Genomic DNA, 18,788 nt, shown 5'->3' on the forward strand with positions numbered 1-18,788 from the left:
CAGGGACTGAGAAAGAAAAGGATAGGGAAGATCCAGGTGAGCTCAGGTTTGTAATAGTGGAAAGTGCAGTTCTAGACTCTCCCACCCCAGGGAAAAGACTTAATTTATTTATCCTTTCCATGTCCCTCACGATTGCATTGATGGAAGGTTAAACTCAACAATGTCAAATTGGGGCAGGCAGTAGACAACCCCTCTGACTTGGAGACAAACCATGTAATGTTTGCAAAGTATAGGTGCTATATAGATGTAAGTTATTGGAGTTGAATGATAGCAACTTCATGTAACTACAGCACCCCTCCCAATTTCCTCATTTACCAGGGATCCCCTGCAAATTCTGACACATTTCCCAGGAACCTCTTCTAATAATTGACCCAACCTTAGGGATCCTCTGCAAATATTGAAGCACTCCCTGGGACTCACGTAAATATTGACATACTCCTACAGGACACCCTGTAATTGTGATCTGCCCACAATCTCCAGGAATATGCACTCCTGGGGAAATCCTGTAAATATTGATACTATAGTGTATACAGGAGCTGATGCGGTATATTCTGCAGTTTTGTACACATATTCCCACTGCCCCCACTGAATCTATGACAAAAGAATATCAAAACGTGCTTTGCAACGTCTGATTTTATTATGAATTTGATCACAAGTAATAACATGCAGTACTATATGTTGGCAGCACGTATAGATCCCATTTCCCAACTGAGGTAGACCCTCAATGTCAGTGACCATCATGTTGAATCATTGATATAGAAGAAAGGTGAATCAGAAACTCAAGCAGCAGGCACTTAGGGTACTCAAGGTTTGTCGATGTCTGACGAGTTGCAACCCAGAATGTGAAGGGTTCAGATCCAGTGCATCTTGCAGACGGTGATATTTGACTGTACCTGAGCAGCATTTTTCATGATTAAATGAAGTTGAAAGCAGAGTTAAGCAAAGACTGGACTCCCATGTAAACACTCAGGAGATCTCATATCTGCGTCTGATGATTTGCCATGCTTGCTGAAGGCAATCCGAACCCAGCAAATCTCAGCAAACATTAGATGCCAATAAAGAGCAAGAGCCACTGAGAAAAGAGAAGAAAAATGCTCAGTGTTTCTGGCTTCTCATCACCATCCTATCCCGGTTCCCAGGCAAAAATGCTCTTGTTCTGTCCAGTTGTTAACTGGACCCGACGCCCACCCTGTCCTGGGCCAGCCTGAATCCCTCCACCCAGTGCAGGTGCCGGACTGGAGGTCCCACCCATGTCTTGGGCTGCACTGGACCCCCCACCCAGTGTTGGGGCCGGACTGGAGGCCCCACCCATGTCCTGGAATGCCCCCACCCTGGCTAGGATGGACACTCCTCCTATCCAGTGTCTGGAATGGACAGCCCCTATCCCAAGTGAGACTGACCACTTAGAACATTGCGTCAACCCCTTTTTTTGCAGCACTAACTGTGAATCACCTGATGAATTGCTTTCGGCTGTGGGTCCTTCAGTCTCTCATATATAGCTGAAATGAAAGAAATTGATGGTTATTTACTTGTTGCTGATATTGATGCTGGAAAAGCACAGCAGGTCAGGCAGCATCTGAGCAGAGAATCAACGTTTCAGGCAAGAACCTTTCATCAGGAATGAGGCTTGTGAGCCGTGGGGGTGGAGAGATAAATGTGGGGGGGGTGGACTTTATACCAGAATCATTTGACAAGTATGGAAAAGTCAGGTGTAGCTGGGAAACTTCAGTCAAAATTAATAACTTTCATTGATGTAACACCTAACAAGGACATCACGTGAAGTAAAATATAATCACTGGTTATTGAGTGGCAGCCAATGTTTACTTCCCAGCACAATGGCACTCTCTCAGTACTGACCCTCTGACAGTCCAGTGCACCCTTGGTACTGACCCTCCGATAGTACAGCTTTCTCTCAGTCCTGATCCGCCTACAGTAATGCACTCAACATCCCACCGTGTGGCACACTCTCAGTACTGACCCTCCAATAGTAGGACACTCTTTCAGTCCTAATCCTCCAATCATGCAGTGCACCCTCAATACTGACTTTTGACAGGGCAGTGTTCCCTCAGTACTGACCCTCTAACAGTGCAGCACTCCCTCAGTACTAACTCTTGGATATTGTGTCACTCCCTCAGTACTGACCCTTCGATATTTGTATTGATTCTTCATTATTTGACCATCCACAGTGTGGCACTCCTTCCAAATCCAGACTTGCCTGACCTAGAGATGAGACCCATTGGCTACAGCTGACAAGGAATAATAGAAACCGTAAATGTGGAAACAGGCCATTTGGCTCAACAAGTCCATACCAACCCTCTGAAGAGTATCCCACCTAGACCCATTCCTCTACCCTACTTACATTTCCCCTGACTAATGCACCTAATCTACACATCCTTGAACACAATGGGCAATTTAGCATGGCCAATTCACCTAACCTGCACATCTTTGGACTGTGGGAGGAAACCTGAGCACCTGGAAGAAACCCACGCAGACTGTGCAAACTCCACACAGACAGTTGCCCGAAGCTGGAATCGAACCCAGGTCCTTGGTGCTGAAAGGCAGCAGTGCTAACCACTGAGCAACTGTGCTGCTCAGTGATGAATGCAGCCTGAGGCCCACTGACACTGGATGAATTCAGCCCAAGGTCCACTTTCCTAGTGCTGGACTCCAAGAGCTAAACTGAACTGCTAGAAGAAAATGTACGTTTGATAAAGAAAATTAGGATAAAATTGTTTTTTTGAACACTCTTTGTGGGATGTGGGCATTACTGGTTGACCAGCATTTACTTCCCATCCCTCTATATGCCCTTGTGGAGATAATAGGGAGTTGCCTTCTTTGAACTGCTGCAGTCTACCTGCTGTCGGTTGACCCACAATGCCATTAGGGAGGGCGTTCCAAGATTTGATTCAATGACAGAAACAAACAGCAATACTTTTCCACGTCAGGATGGTGAGTGGCTGGGAGGAAAATTTGAAGGTGGTAGTGTCCCATATACCTGCTGTACTTATTCTTCAAATGATTTTGGGTTTGGAAGATGTTGCCTCAGTATCTTTGGTGAATTTTTGCAGTGTATCTTGTAGATAGTACACACTGCTGCTCCTGGTGACAGTAGTGGGAGTTTACTCACCAAAGAGCTTTTGCAGCTTGGCCACACAGCTGACAAAGTGACTGAAGCAGATTTTGTTGGTGCTGGTTCTGTGACGCATCCAAAGTTCATGGTGAACCTTCGAATCCAATTCAAACCCTGGGAATGGAAGAAAGAAATCTCCTTAATAAAAAGGCGGTGGGGGGGGGGTGGGGGGTGCAGTTTCTTGAAGACAAATAAGGGAGAAAAACTTGCATTTATATAGTGCTTTTCACAGCCCTATAAACAGTCAGTGACATTCAAAATTGCACAGTTGGATCACTTGATTTAATATTTGATCTGAAAAATGATACCTCCATCAGTGTGGCAATTGCTCAGTTCTGATCATGGGACAGTCCTTGCTCGTCAGTACTACATTGGAGCATGAGCCTTGATTTCTGTGTTCAAATCCTGGAGTGGGACTTGAACCTGAACTTCTGCTGTTCAGTGGCTGCCTACTGAGCCAAGCTGACCTTTGGACAGAGGGTAGATACTTTGTCACTCAGGAAATGAGTGGGAAATATTCCTCCCAGCCCCAGCCCCACTGATCCCCAGGGAGACTTGATTGTTGTCACCCTCTCACAGGATCCATCACAGGGTTATGAGAGGGGAGGGGTGTGTAACTGAGAAGTAGAACGTCTAGCATGGGTGCTCATGATTCTGCCTATTTCATGTGCTGGTTAAAGGGTCTGCGAGCCAGGTCATGGCTTCTCAGCCCTTTCCTCTCCATCTTGTCTCACTCCTTGGAGAATTTGGAATGTGGTTCTTTAAAGACATATAATGTACAAGCTGCAACCTTCCAGATAGTCTTACCTGCGTCAGACAATGCAGGGCGAAGGTCGTGGGAATTCATCAGACCAGTTTCACGGTCCACAAACTGGTCAAATATACCCTGTGATCACAAGCAATAGTTAACACTCTGCAAATGCTCCAGTGACATGCTATTAGCAGCATTACTATAGTCATACACCCCCTCTCTGAGGAATTATTTATTCCTTGTCATTCACTCTCCCTTTCACACATTCTCTACTTCATGTTCTCCCTATCTCCACATTCACACTCCTTCCTTCCCACCCTTTCCATTTTCTCTGTTTCCTCCTCCCACCATTTATTTTCCTCTATCACATTCTTCCTTCCTCCCCTTTCATTCTCCCTCTCCCTCACTTACTCCCAAACAAGCCCATCCTCCCTTCCCTGTCTTCTACTCCCTCTCCCACTTTGCCTCGCTCCCTCCACCTTACCTCACTCTCTCCACCTTACCTCACTCTCTTCCCCATTCCTCTCTCCCTCACAAAGGCCATCCACTGTGCCGCCTTATCTTATCCTCTGTTCCATTCCCCCATCTTTCCCTCTCTCTCCCTCCTTCCCACTTCCCATCCTCTCCCTTTTTCCATACTCCCTTGCTCTTCCATTCCCTCTCCATATCCCTTCCTCTACTCATTCCTCCCTGTCTCCTCCTCCGTGTCCCATTCTTTCATCCTACACTCTCCCGCACGTCTCTTCCTCCAAAGGACGAAGTCCTCACCTGCAGTTTCTGCACGTGCATCACCATGAGTTTGACTTCCTGAGGGCTGAGGCAGCCATGTTGACCAGGGGACTGGACATTAACTGTTAAGGTGGTTCATCTCCAAAACTATTCAGCAATCCCAAAACCAACTCGCCCAACAGTTTTCCCAATACAGACTAACCATTTACCAGCAGAGGCCCAATCTTCCATTGGTCTGTGACTGATAGTGTTCACAATTTATAAAACTCCAGATCCAGAAGCAGCTTGCAAGGTGGAAGGAGGTGTGACTGTCAGCTTTTTGTCCCGACTCCAACTCACACCATCCTAAAACAACACCTCAATACATCCTTCAGGTCTCTTCCTAGTCACTTCCATCCCTCCCCCTCCATTTTGTGGCATATTGGTAACTGTGTTAAGTTCTTTATTTCCTGAGATCCTAATGCACTTGATGTAATTGCGATACACCAACCTCTGTGAGCAACAGCCAAATTTTATCAAGCACAGTACAGTACAGTACAAGCTTTGGAGAACACTCCTTGCCATGCTTGCGAGGCATGTTTTGGGAAGCTCACCCTGAGCAAAGGAAACAGCCCCTCCTTTATACAAAATCTTTACATCACAGTCAATAATGCTCACAAGACGACCCCCAATCATTCTCTCTCAGTCACATGCCACTCAAGACACAATGCAGTGACCTCATCATCTCCAGAAACATTGTAATGCAAATCATCCCTTAATGGCCAGATCTGGTGTGAATTGTACTTTTTCTGTAACTATAGGGGAGTAGTTAAATTCCAACTGTAATGTTCTTATTGATTTCTTACAAACTATCTAAGTCAGAGGCATCTCACCCTAGCCTCGGGACATCCAATTTTTTGCATGTCAGCAGAGCAAAGTAACTCTTAAATATCACAACTGTACCCTCTTAACTCTACGATTTCCTCTGGCCTTCATCCACACCACTACAATATGCTCTCAGAAATTTAGCAAGTGGCTTCAGTAAAAGATACATTAACTGCAAACACCAAACTGCAGCAGGTCTCCAGGCTTAGGTGATATGTATCAGAACTGGCTATTGGAGGAGCGAGAGAGAGAGAGGCAGACAGACAGAGGGATGCAAGACAAAGAAAGAGACAGAAACAGAGACAGAAATGGAGACAAAATGAGACCAACAGAAAAAAAACAATGAAGGTAACCAATGATCAAGTCAATTGAACAGAGAGACAAAGATGAGGAAGAGTCAGGAAGACAAAGACAGATAAAGACAGGGACAGACACAAAAAGAGAAAAGCAAAGCAAGGTAGAAAGGCAATGAAATAATTAATTTTAAAAACCAATTAATTTGAACCTGTGGTTGAACTTTCTGACATTGAGGCATGTACACGAGTAGGGATATCTCAAATTTATTCAAACAAAAATTAACATAACATTGATTAAAATAGGTGTATCAGTCAATAAAAGTATAATGTTAAACAAAGTGGAATGATTATTGTAACTTGTAGAAATAAGTTGACAATCATCAAGAGATTGTTGGTATCAGTAAATGGATAGATCATTGTTTGGCTTTTTTGTCGTTGCTTTAGTCTGTCTGAGGGAACAGGGGGAGGAATTTCATAGAAACCCTACAGTGTGGAAACAGGCCATTCAGCCCAACAAGTCCACAGAAGGACATCTCACCCAGACTCACCCTCCTACCCTCTCCCTGTACCTCTGCATTTCCGAACCTACACATCCCTAGGCAATTTAGCACAGCCAATCCATCAAATCTGCACATCTTTGGCCTATAGGAGGAGACCCACATAGACATGAGTAGCATCTGGAAATTCCATAAGACAGTCTCCTGAGGCTGGAATTTCCTGGGTCCCTGGCGCTGTGAGGCAGCAGTGCTAACCACTGAGCCACAGTGCTGCTCATAGTGAAAGTTGTTATTATTCATATCCCAGAAATAAGCGTCTGGTCAGGGTATATCCCACACACACACACACAGCTGGGCAGTCAACAGAGACTGGGGGAACTGGGTGACAAGTGCATTCCTGTGCAGTGGGTGGTCCAGTCATGTGGGGTAAGTTTCGGGTGGAGGTGATTCCTGTACTCTGGGGCATCCTGTATTTCCACAGGCACTTGTTTCTGGTCTCAAATGTGATTCAGTAAAACCAGCTATCAGTTAGCTTGTTGCTGTCTGTACTAAAGATCATTCAATAGCTCTCTCACACAAGACAATTGGGAACTGTACAGTACCAAACTGTAATTGTGGGTGAGAAATCAAAGATCAACAAACAAATCAGAGCCAAACCTGTTAAAAATGAAGTTCAAAAATCTTTTACCAAACATACAAACAAGGAGCAGAAGCAGGTCATTCAGCCTCTTCAGCCTGCACCACCATTCAATAAGATTATGGCTGATTTGATTGCAACTTTAAATCTGTTTTCTCTTGATAACCTTTCACCTCTTCCACACCCCCTCTCCCCCAGTTCTTCAACAAGAATCTATTGCCTCTGCCTTAAAAATGTTAATACACTCTGCTTCCACTTCTATTTTAGCAAGAATTCTAGAGAGACTACACCTTCTGAGAGAAGACACTTTACCTCATTCCAGGTTTAAATGGGCAATGCTTAATTTTTAAGTCGTTCAACTATTTAAGCCCTTTAAGCCTGGTTCTAGATTTCTGCATAAGAGGAAACATCCTCTTCACATCTATCCTGTCCTGATCCCTCAGGATCTTTTAGATTTCAATCGGGTCACCTCTTATCTGCTCGAGTTTAGAAGTATATCAGCTTAGCCTGTCCAACCATTCCTCATAAGGTAATTTGCCCATTCCAACAAACCCTGGGATAACCTGGAAAGCCTACTCTGAATTGCTTCCATTGCATTGTTATCTTTCCTTAAATAATATTAGTATTGTACATAGTATTGCAAATGTGTCACCAGTGTCCTGCATCACTGAAGCATATTGTCTCTATTTTTCTGTTCACTTCCCCTCGCAATTCTACATAGTAATCTTAGACAAGTCATGCATTAGGACACCCAGATTCATCTGCATCTCAGAACTCTACAATCTCTCAACCATTTAGATATTATGCTTTTTTAATTCTTCCTCACAAAATGAATAGCTTCACATTTTCCCAGCTATAGAGACATATGGCATGAAAATACAACCTTGGGTCCAACTAGTCCAGGCCGAACATAATCCCAAAATAACTAGTCCCTATGTGTCTGCTCTTGGCCCGTATCCCTCCAGACCTTTCCTATTCATGTACTTACCCAAATGTCTTTTAAAAGTTGTAACTGTGCCCACATCCTCCACTTCCTCAGGAAATTCATTTCATCCGCAAACCATCCTCTGCGTAAAAGATTTCCCCATATATCTTTTTAAATCTCTCTCCTCTCACCTTAAAATATGCCTACTAGTATTGAAATCCTCCTTCCGAGGGAAAAGACACCTACCATTAACCCTATCTATATCCTTCATGATTTTATAAACCTCTAAAAAGTCACCTCTCGATCTCCCATGCACCAATGGAAAAAAAAGTCCGAGCCTAGCCAACCTTTCGTTATAACTCAAATGGTCCATAGCTGGTAACATGCTGGTAAGTGTCTTCTGAACCCTCTCTAGCTTAATAGTATCCTTCATATATGTTCTCCATTGTCACATCTTTTCCTCCCACTCACTTCACCTCCCACTCACTTCATGTAGGCGAAAGTGAGGACTAGAGATTACATTCGAGTATGGTGCTGCAAAAGCACAGCAGGTCAGGCAGCATCTGAAAAGCAGCAAAAGCCCTTAAACGTAGATTTTTCCAAATCACTTTGTAGCCTCCCTATGTTGTCTTCACAAACTACTTTCCTACCTATTTGTATGTCATAAAAAAGTTTAGCTACATATCTTCCAAACCATCATCCAAGCCATATTACCAACAATCAAAGTCCCAGTCTTTGTTTAAGCACTTATTATTTCTTCCTTTTATATTGCACTCTGCAGTGTGGTTACTGTTAAAGGACCTGTACATCACTTCACAAGTAGAGTCATAGAGATGTACTGCACGGAAATAGACACTTTGGTCCAATTCATCCATGCTGACCAGATATCCCAACCCAATCTAATCCAACCTACCAGCACCTGGCCTATGTTCGCCCAAACCCTTCCTAGTAATATACCCATCCAGAAGCCTTTTAAATGTTGCAATTGTACTAGCCTCCACCACTTCCTCTGACAGCTCATTCCATATATGTACCACCCTCTGCATGAAAAAATTGCCCCTTAGGTGTCTTTTATATCTTTCCCCTCTCACCCTAAACCTATGCCCTCTAGTTCTGGACTCCCCCACTCCAGGGAAAATACGTTGTCTATTTATCCTATCCATGCCCCTCGTGATTTTATAAACCTCTATAAGGTCACCCCTCAGCCTCCGATGGTCCAGGGAAAACAGCCCTAGCCTATTCAACGTTTCCCTATAGCTCAAATCCTCCAACCCTGGCAACATCCTTGTAACTCTTTTCTGAACCCTTTCAAGTTTCACAATATCTTTCCGATAGGAAGCAGACCAGAATTGCATGCAATGTTCCAACAGTGGCCTAACCAATGTCCTGTACAGCCGCAACATGACCTCCCAACTCCTGTACTCAATACTCTGACCAATAAAGGAAAGCATATCAAATGCCTCCTTCACTATCCTATCTACCTGCGACTCCACTTTCAAGGAGCTATGAACCTCCACTGCAAGATCTCTTTGTTCAGCAACGCTCCCTTGGACCTTACCATTAAGCGTATAAGTCCTGCTAGGATTTGCTTTCCCAAAATGCAGCACCTCACATTTATCTAAATTAAACTCTATCTGCCATTACTCAATCTAAAAGCCCATCTGATCAAGATCCCGTTGTAATCTGAGGTAACCTTCTTTGCTGTCCACTACATCTCCAATTTTGGTGTCATCAGCAAACCTACTAATTATACCTTTTATGCTGACATCCAAATCATTTATATAACTGATGAAAAGTGGTTGACCCAGCACCGATCCTTGTGGCACTTCACTGGTCACAGGCCTCCAGTCTGAAAAACAGCCCTCCACCACCACCCTCTGTCTTCTACCTTTGAGCCAGTTCTATATCCAAATGGCGAGTTCTCCCTGTATTCCATGAGATCTAACCTTGTTGAATGCCTTACTGAAGTCCATATAGATCACATCTACTGCTCTGCCCTCATCAATCCTCTTTGTTACTTCTTCAAAAAACTCAATCAAATTTGTGAGACATGATTTCCCATGCATAAAGCCATAACATTGTATCTTTATCATTTCTCATTACTACCTGAACCTATTCCACATCCTTGTTTCCCTAATTAGGCAAGCCTTCTCTATATTATTAAACCATCATTAACTAACAGAGCCACACCTTCCCCTTTTCCTAGTATCTTGTTGCTCCTAAATTCCCTGTTCTCTTCAATATGCAAATCCCAAGTCATGTTGTCCTGCAGCCACATTTCTGTAAATTACTACCAGATCATACTTATGAATTTCTGTTTCTGCAGTCAGTTCATTTATTTTGTTTTGAATTCAATGTGTGTTCAAATACAGAGCCATTAGTTTGTTCTTTTATTGTTTTTGCATATTCTGGGTCTTTTTTGCTGATTGACTCTTAGATTCATTCTGTCCTTTCTTGTCACAGTCTGATTATCATTTTCCATATTAATACATTTCTCTTTGGCCTTGACAACTCTGATTTACCGCATCTTCTAAATTTGATCCCTTGCTCTCATTTAATTTGAAATCATCTTTATTTTTATAGTTATATGGTTGCCAAGAACACTGGCCCCAGCATGAACCAGGGGAAGACAGTCCTAATGGTACAGATCATCCTTTTCCCCTGTACTGGTGACAGTGACACACAAACCAGAACTCACCTATTCTACATCAGTCTTAGAGGAATGTATCTCCCAATCTTGATTTTCCCTGTGCCAGTTTTCACTTGCCTCAGGTAATAATGTAGACATTATGACCTTTGAGGTTCTGTCCTTAATTTAGTGTGTAGCTCCATATACAGTTTATGCAGCATCTCTTGCCTGTGTTGTTGGTATCTGCATGGATCACAATGACTGGATTCTTCGTCTCCCACTGTAAGTTCCTTTCTAGCCCTGAGCTGATGTCCTGAATCCTGGCATTGAGCATTCAGCACAGCTGTCTGGAATGTTGCTGTTTGCAACGGAGAACAGTGTCAATTCCCCACTATACTATCCCTTATTACCACTACATTCCTCCTTACTTCTTGAGTGACTTCCCTTGCCATGGCCAGTTCATCCACTCTGCAGCCCTCTCTCTCTTCCAAACTGAAAGAACCTCAGACTTGTTTGGCACTTTGAAAGGCTGAGGTTCGTGCTCTTAGCCTTAAGACCCCCTTATCTTTTTTTTCAGTTGCAGTTACACTCTTCAGGCCTTAAAAAGACAAAATCAGATAACCCAACCTCCTGGAACGTAGAATTCAGAAAGCTTCCCATTCCTGATAAAGCACACCATCCATAGTTCAGTGTCCAGCTTGTATACAGTTGAAACTGATCGAACTTCAAACGTTTGCCCTGGATCAGACTAGCATCCAGGAGCTTCCATGTGCTGCCCCTGTGACACTAAATCTTTACTGCCATCCTTAATGTTTTCTACTTAATTTATTCAATTCTACATTTACTTGTGTTTTAATATATGTTATTAACTTTACACCTGTTGTAGTTCAATGTTGAACCTTAGGAATAGAATAAATTAGATTAGATTACTTACAGTGTGGAAACAGGCCCTTCGGCCCAACAAGTCCACACCGACCCGCCGAAGCGTAACCCACCCATTCCCGTACATTTACCCCTTTACCTAACACTACAGGCAATTTAGCATGGCCAATTCACCTGACCTGCACATCTTTGGACTGTGGGAGGAAACCGGAGCACCCGGAGGAAACCGACGCAGACACGGGGAGAATGTGCAAACTCCACACAGTCAGTCGCCTGAGTCGGGAATTGAACCCGGGTCTCTGGTGCTGTGAGGCAGCAGTGCTAACCACTGTGCCACCGTGCCGCCTGGTTACTTACCAGATACTCACCAAATAACAAGCTTCCTCTTCTGTAGCACATTAAGAATCACTTCCTGGAGGCTGAAATAACTAGGAAAAGCAAAAGCAACGGAGCATCTATTTCCCTTCTTCCCTTAATTCCATTTATACCCACTCCAGTACTCTATTGTAAGTTGTACTCAAGTCCAAAGTCACACTATGTTAGCTATTTAACATATTCTGGTACTAGGACCTGAGGGCATAGTCTCAGGATAAAGGGGCACCATTTGAAGACGTGAGATGAGGAGGAATTCCTTCAGTTAGAGGATTGAGAGTCAGTGGAACTTCTTGCCTCACAGAGATGTGGGGGCAGAATCCTTGTGCTGAGATTCTTGATCAGCAGGGGAATCAAGGGTTACGTGGAAAGGGCAGAAAGTGGAGATAAGGAATTTTTTGATTTGATGTGATTTATTAATGTCAGTGTATTGAGGTAGAGTGGAAAGTGTTGTCTTACATGCTTTACAGGCAGATTGTACTATACAACAGAATAGAGTGCAGAATGCAATGTTACAGTTGCTCAAAAGGTGCAGAGATCAGCATTAACATTAAAGAGGTTCATTCAAAAATCTGATAACAGCAGGAAAGAAGCTTGAATCTGTTTATACGTGTATACAAAATTTTATATCTTCTGCCCAATGGAAGAGGGTGTCAGAGAGTATAACCAGGGTAGAAGAGGTCTTTGATTACATTGGGTACTTTCCTGATGCAGCAGGAAGTATAGATGAAGTCAGTGGATGGGAACTGATTTGCATGATGGACTGGGCTGTGTTCATGACTCTCTGTGGTTCCTTTTGATCTTGGGAAGAGCAGTTGCCATACTACGCTATGATGCACCCAGATAGGGTGTATCTTTAAAAAAAATTATAAGTGCCTTCGTGGATATGCTGAATTTCCTTAGCTTCCTGAAGAAGTAGAAGTGTTTCTGTGCTTTTTTGACCATACTGTCAACATGGGTGGACCAGGACTGATTGTTGGTGATCGTAACTCCCAGGAATTTGACTCCAATGAATGGTAGCGATTGCTCGAGAGATTGAAAAGTTTACTTCAGTCCCTATTTCTGTTGGTCTTATGACCTAACACATAGGGGCTCTCTCACCTGCTTAATGAGGAATCTGTTTGAGCTGCTTTATTTAATTCCAACTGCTCCTCCTAAAACACTGCTTAAAGCTGGAAACAATAGAGTTTAAATGATAAGTTTCAGTTATATGTTAACTAAAAACTAGAAGCAAAATTAGATTTGTATTAAAAGAGGAAATTTAGACTTTTCTTGTCTGCCAACTACAGGCACTCGGTCCTAGAATGGTAGACTTTAGAACTCTCCACATACTCGCACTATTGGCTGGAAGGTCAATCACTTACTTCTGCTATTAGTCAGAAGGCTGATGACTCGACTCAAGTTTTAGGGAGAGAACATGACACTCACAGACGCTATTGTGCAGAAAGCCAGTCACTCGCTCATACAATTGGCCAGAAGATGGGTCACTCGCTTATGCTATTGGTCAGAGGACAGGTCACTCCACTGTATTGGCTGAAAGGGAGGGTGTGTCATTCACTCACAGGAATTTGAGGTTTGACAGACCTGAATTGAAGAGCTCCATGAACTCTGAGGCACTTAAGGTGTCAGTCTGTAAGAGAGGAATAGAGAGATCACAATAAGCCCAACAATAAGCAGTAAGATCCAGCCCGAAAATTAACCCACAATCAGTGAGCAGTAACCCATGACTGAAGCTATATGAAGGAGCTGGCAGTCACCTCCGCAGAGAAACACATACCTCACTTACAGCATCTTTCAGCACGTTCAGTGCACTCTTGTTGTCAACATCAACCTCTGTCCAGTTGACCTGGAATATGGAAGAGGCAGAATTTGAAGTCAAATCAAGTCCAAAGTACAGAGGCATGCATGAACGTGATGAGGAATCAGCCTGTGCAATTTGTGTGTACAGAAGGTGTGTATAGAACTACCATTGTGCAGCCAGAATCCTCCCATTGTTTCAGAAATTGCCCCAAGTTAAAATTCAGGTTACCCACAAGATTGTGTCTTTTAGGAACTATTATAAGCCCTCTTACTGCCACCAGCCCCCAATGGTTAGAGAAAAAGGTCGGCTGGTAGTGTCTCCGCAGTGTTGCACTTGCATTGCACCAGATCTGGATGTAGCTACCAACCCCACACTCTGCCAGTGGTCAGTCAGTGCAGGCCCAATTATCTCAGCGTGAACAGAATCTGGTTGGTCCATCTCGACTTGCAGAAGCCAGTGGTCATAAGTATTTTAGCAATCAGGAAACTGGTGCTATATATTTCAGTGCAATATGGGAAATTGGTCCAGTATAGTCAAGATTAGGGTTTAAGCAGACTAATGGGATAATTTGGAGGGAGATTTATTCTGTATCTAACCCCAATGCTGTACCTGTCCTCAGAGTGTTTACAGGGATGCTGACTCAAGTACCTAAACAGCTTATCGTCTATTACAATTACCTCTGGGTTAAAGGCAGAAGTGGTGGTGCTGTTCTCCCTAGGGAAAAAAAAAGAAATACTGATGAGTAAAGGAACAGCTGATTTATTATTTAAAAGAAGTTCACTATATTGCATTAGTCATGTGATTGTATGAATTCTAAAACTGCTTCATAAACAAAATAAACTTGAGTATTTTGTTGAAGCTTTTCATCTTGCACTCATCAGGACACTTCGCAGGAACAGCCATTAACATTTATACTGTATGAGAGGAGACAGCTAATTGGTAGGCAAGTAGATGCTGGTTGAGATGTTGCTGTGGAGAAATTACAACTAATGATGATTGACAGTTAACTGTCAGCCATTGTTTAAATTTTTAAATCAGACAGTTTGGTTCTGATTGGTTAAGGCATTAGCCTGCTAAATCAACCAGTAAATGGCTATCCCCTATTTTGCTAGTTGAAACAGGTGCAAAGTATTTGCATGTTCTTTCTGTCTGAGTACTAATATATACAGCTTCCAGTCCACACAACGTGTTGCACTAATAATCCTAACTGATAACCCCAAATGGGGTTACTTGCATGAACTGGAGGCCCACATATATTAATGGGTCACTGGTGAGGCATTTATGGCATATCCCTAATTGACCTTGAGAAGATAGCAATGAGCCATGTGCTAGAATGCAACTGAGTGACTCTCTAGGCTATTTCAGAGGGCAGTTAAAAGTCCACCCCATTGCTGTGGGTCTGGAGTCATGTGTCGGCCAGACCAAGTGAAGATGGCAGATTTGCTTCCATGAAGAGCATTGGTGAACCACATGGGGTTTATGATCACTGTCACTGAGATGAGGTTTTCATTCCAGATTATGTGACTCATGACAGATATTGCATCTAGTGATATTAATGTCATGCCACCATCACTCCCTTGCACTCATAGACAGGAGTTTTTAAATCTGAACTCTATTACATCCTGGAGGTATATGAATATTGAAGTGTGAGATTCTTATTGAACAGTGGATGTTGAGTTGATCAGAGGTTGGGATCAGAGTGAGAAATGACTTCATCCCCCATAAGTTCAATGGCCAGCCCCGATGCTGTACCTGGAAACGTTGTTCTTCTTTGCAAAGATCCGCAGAAAGAACTCCCCCTCCTTGTTCTTACTGAAGGTAGTGGGCAGAATGACATACTCGCCAGGAGGGAGCTGCAGCCGCCTCGCCACTGAACGGCTGTTGATGTAATTGCCCGAGTCAGACACCGGTCGGTATTTACGGAAGAACTTTCTGCCAAAACGGGAGTGCTGATTCTGAAACTTGACGCAAGTGAGTGAGAGTGAGTCAATTCATTACAGCAGAGCATGTGATTATGAGCTACCTCACTCCCATTCCCGTATTCCTGTCACTGAAAAAACTGCAGCACAAGCCCCAACTCATTCACGCCTTGTTTAATTAACTTCACTGAGCCATTACGTTTCTTTGACATTGTTCACTACCTTCCCTTTTGGTCAGTTCGTTTAATTGAGATGGAGTGGTGCCAGAGGACAGAGAAGGTTTGTTTGATATCGGGCTGGTTTTGAAATGTTCCATGACACCAAGTTACGGTTAGATCCTTTCAAAACCTAGTACCACAATAGTGAGGGCACTTGCTGCCGATCAGCTCATAACAAAACTCATGATATGGGTTCTGCAGTGGACAGAGGCTTGGAATGGTGTGGTGCCAGTGGGCATACAAAAGGAAGCTGGGTATCATTGGCTGGTGGGGAGGCAATAGTAATGTCATTGAACTATCAATGCAGAACTTCAGGTTGTTGTCCTGGGGACATGGTTCAAATCCCACTATGGCAGACGATGAACTTTGAATCCTGTAAATACTGGAAGAAAGCTGGTCTGATGTTTTGGTGATCTTATGACTATTGTTGATTGTCATAAAAATCCATCTGGTTCACTGATGTCCTTGAGGGATGAATGGGGTTGACGCTTAACTGCCCTCTGGGCAATTAGAGATGGCCACCCAGTGATGCCCATATCCCATGAATGAATGAATGACATGAGTCAAAGATGAGTTAGAGACCTGTTAGCTTACTGAGATTTTTCCTTTCAGTCTTAACTGAGAAAGTGTTTACATACTAAGATGCGCACTTCAAAATCCCTTCCACATACCATAAGACCCATGAAGAGGGCCTTGAAATTGCAACAGCGAAAAGAACTCTTTAAGAATTGACAACCCAAAATGGAAAGGTTATTTGTGCTAAATAAAAGCAAAATACTTTGAATGCTGGAAATCTAAACCAAACATGGAAATTACTGGAGAAACTCAGGCCTGGCAGAATCTGTGGAGAGAGGGATAGAGTTAATGTTTCGAGTCTGGAATAATTGTTTTTGGAACTGTGTGAGGAGTGTTCTGTGTTCCAAAGAAGTGTTATATCAGACTTGAAATATTAACGTGCGTGTATGAGTGAGAGAGGATAACCAGATTTATTAATTATTTTCAAGAAAGATTGGAGGAGTTCATAAAGTTGCCAAGGCAGGGTTCCAGAACAAAGGACAAATGGTAGATGTTTTCAGGATCATGAGGGGGCTGGTTAGAGTATATGGGGAAAATCTATTCCTGCTTCTAAAAAGATCAAGAGCTAGAGGGCACAGATTTAATGATTTCAAAAGCAGTTATGAGGTGAGAAATTAACATTTTCAAACAGTGAGTGGTCTGGATTTGGAAATGTGGTGGAAACTTTTAAGAGGGGTCTGGGATTCTTAATAAAATGAAAACAACATGCAAAGCTACAGGGAAAAGGTGGGAGATTGGCATCAAGTTAAGATGCACAGGGAGATAGCAGAGATAACATGCCAAATGGCCGCCTCCTACACTGTAACATTTCTGTGCAAGGCCACTTGAGACATTTCACACAGTGACATGTTAGGATCTAGAATGCTGTGCAAGAGAACATAATGGAGGCAGCTTCAATCATTGGCTCCTAAAAGAGAATTGGACAAATATTCAAAAGTAGAGAGACTTGCAGGGTTACACGAAAAGGGACACAGGTAGTGGCTCTCGCTGCAGTTCTCTTGGAAAGGGTCAGCATAGACCCAGTGGGCTGAATGGTCTTCCCCTCAGCTGTAACTGTTCTGTAATTCTCCTTGTAATAGGGTAGCTGCATACGTACCCGTTGAGGGACCTGCAAGAGAAACACAATGATGTCAGTGTCCTGATATTGCACACAAATTCCATCCGTGAAACTTCCTCATCAGTACACAGACAGAGGAGGAGGCTATTGAGCCCCTCAAGCCTGTTTTGCTTGTAGTCTCACTGTGGTGTAACCCTTGATGTTTTCATCAAATAAATATCTAACAACTTTCTTCACCAAAGCTCTCAACTTTTTCTGAGTGTCCACAAGCATCTGGTGGAGGTGATGACCCCATAGACCTTTTCCTATGAAAGCTGCTTCCTAATTTCCTCCAAAATGGGCCAGTTCCAATTTTGTGATAGTCATAGCTCTTGCCAGAAAGGAAATAGTTCCTGCCTCGCCATCCCACTGAGTCATTTAAACTGTTACATCTCAACCTTCCAAACTGGAGGAGATACAAGCCAGATTTGTGCAGCTCACCCACATAAACAAAACCTTTAACCCTGAATCCTCTTGAATCTGGGCTGTATCCCTTCCAAAGCAGTGCATCAATCTTGAAGTGAGGTGTTCAGATGGTGTCTGACTGAGGCTCTACACAATTGTAGCCTCATTTTCTCCACTCTGTATTGCAGCAGTCTTTGTTGAGACAACGTCCAGGCATATACTTGCTTTTTATTCATTCATGGAAGTCACTGACTGAACCAGCATTTTTTGCCTGTCCCTCCTTGTCCTTGAGCTGCTTTCTTAAAGTGCTGTAGTTCAAATGCTATAGGTAAACCCACACTGCTGTTTTGGAGGGAATTGTAGTATTTTGACCCAGGGACAGTGAAGGAAAAACAATACATTTCCGAGGCAGGATGGTGAGTTACTTGTGAGGGGAACATGCAGGAGTGGTGTTTCCATGTATCTTCTGACTTACCCGTCTAGATGGAAGTTGTCATGGTTTTGGAAGGTGCTGTCTAAGGATCTTTGAAACATTGCTGCAGTACATCTTGTAGATAGTACACACTATTCCTACTGAGCGTTGGTGGATGGAGTGGATGTTTGTGGACGTGGTGCCAATCAAGTGGGCTGCTTTGTCCTAGATGATGTCAATTTTCTTTTAGTAATATTGGAGCTACACTCATCCAGACAAGTGAAGAATATTCCATCACATTTAGGATTATTAATATGCAGAGGGCTCTGGGTGTGCAGATCGACAGATCAGTGAAGGTGGCAGCTCAGGTAGGTAAGGTAATAAAAAAGGCATTTGGCATTGAAAGGGACATTGAGTATAGCATAGGCAAGTTATGTTGCAGCTTTATAGAACTTTAATTAGGCCACGCTTAGACTATTGCGTACACTTCTGGTCACCACACTACCAGAAGGATTTGGATGCTTTGGAGGGGGTACAGAGAAGGTTGCTTTGTATTGGGGATTTTAACTATGAAGATAGACTGGGTTTGTTTTCACTGGAACGCAGGAGGTTGAGAGGCAACCTGATAGAAGTTTATAAGATTGTGAAT

The 18,788-nt window shown here is 43.2% G+C and overlaps 1 protein-coding gene across 2 annotated transcripts in view; it reads right to left on the reverse strand.

Moving 5' to 3' along the window:
• Positions 1–796: 796 nt before the first annotated feature.
• Positions 797–18,788, reverse strand: part of capn12 (calpain 12) — a 45,316-nt gene continuing 27,324 nt past the window's right edge. Inside the window, exons 10-20 of one of the 2 annotated variants that reach the window (XM_043680923.1) lie at positions 17,323–17,334; positions 15,266–15,468; positions 14,191–14,227; positions 13,490–13,558; positions 13,297–13,342; positions 5,642–5,703; positions 4,650–4,721; positions 3,938–4,016; positions 3,128–3,244; positions 1,453–1,499; positions 797–1,072 (exon numbers count right to left, since the gene is read on the reverse strand). In XM_043680923.1, the coding sequence (XP_043536858.1) occupies positions 1,046–1,072; positions 1,453–1,499; positions 3,128–3,244; positions 3,938–4,016; positions 4,650–4,721; positions 5,642–5,703; positions 13,297–13,342; positions 13,490–13,558; positions 14,191–14,227; positions 15,266–15,468; positions 17,323–17,334 (771 nt within the window). In that variant the 3' untranslated portion in view covers positions 797–1,045. Of the gene's footprint in view, positions 1,073–1,452; positions 1,500–3,127; positions 3,245–3,937; positions 4,017–4,649; positions 4,722–5,641; positions 5,704–13,296; positions 13,343–13,489; positions 13,559–14,190; positions 14,228–15,265; positions 15,475–17,322; positions 17,335–18,788 lie in introns of both variants that reach the window. The other variant, XM_043680922.1, reaches the window with a different exon arrangement.

The sequence above is a fragment of the Chiloscyllium plagiosum genome, chromosome 41 (genome assembly GCF_004010195.1).
Source record: "Chiloscyllium plagiosum isolate BGI_BamShark_2017 chromosome 41, ASM401019v2, whole genome shotgun sequence".
Taxonomy (NCBI): domain Eukaryota; kingdom Metazoa; phylum Chordata; class Chondrichthyes; order Orectolobiformes; family Hemiscylliidae; genus Chiloscyllium; species Chiloscyllium plagiosum.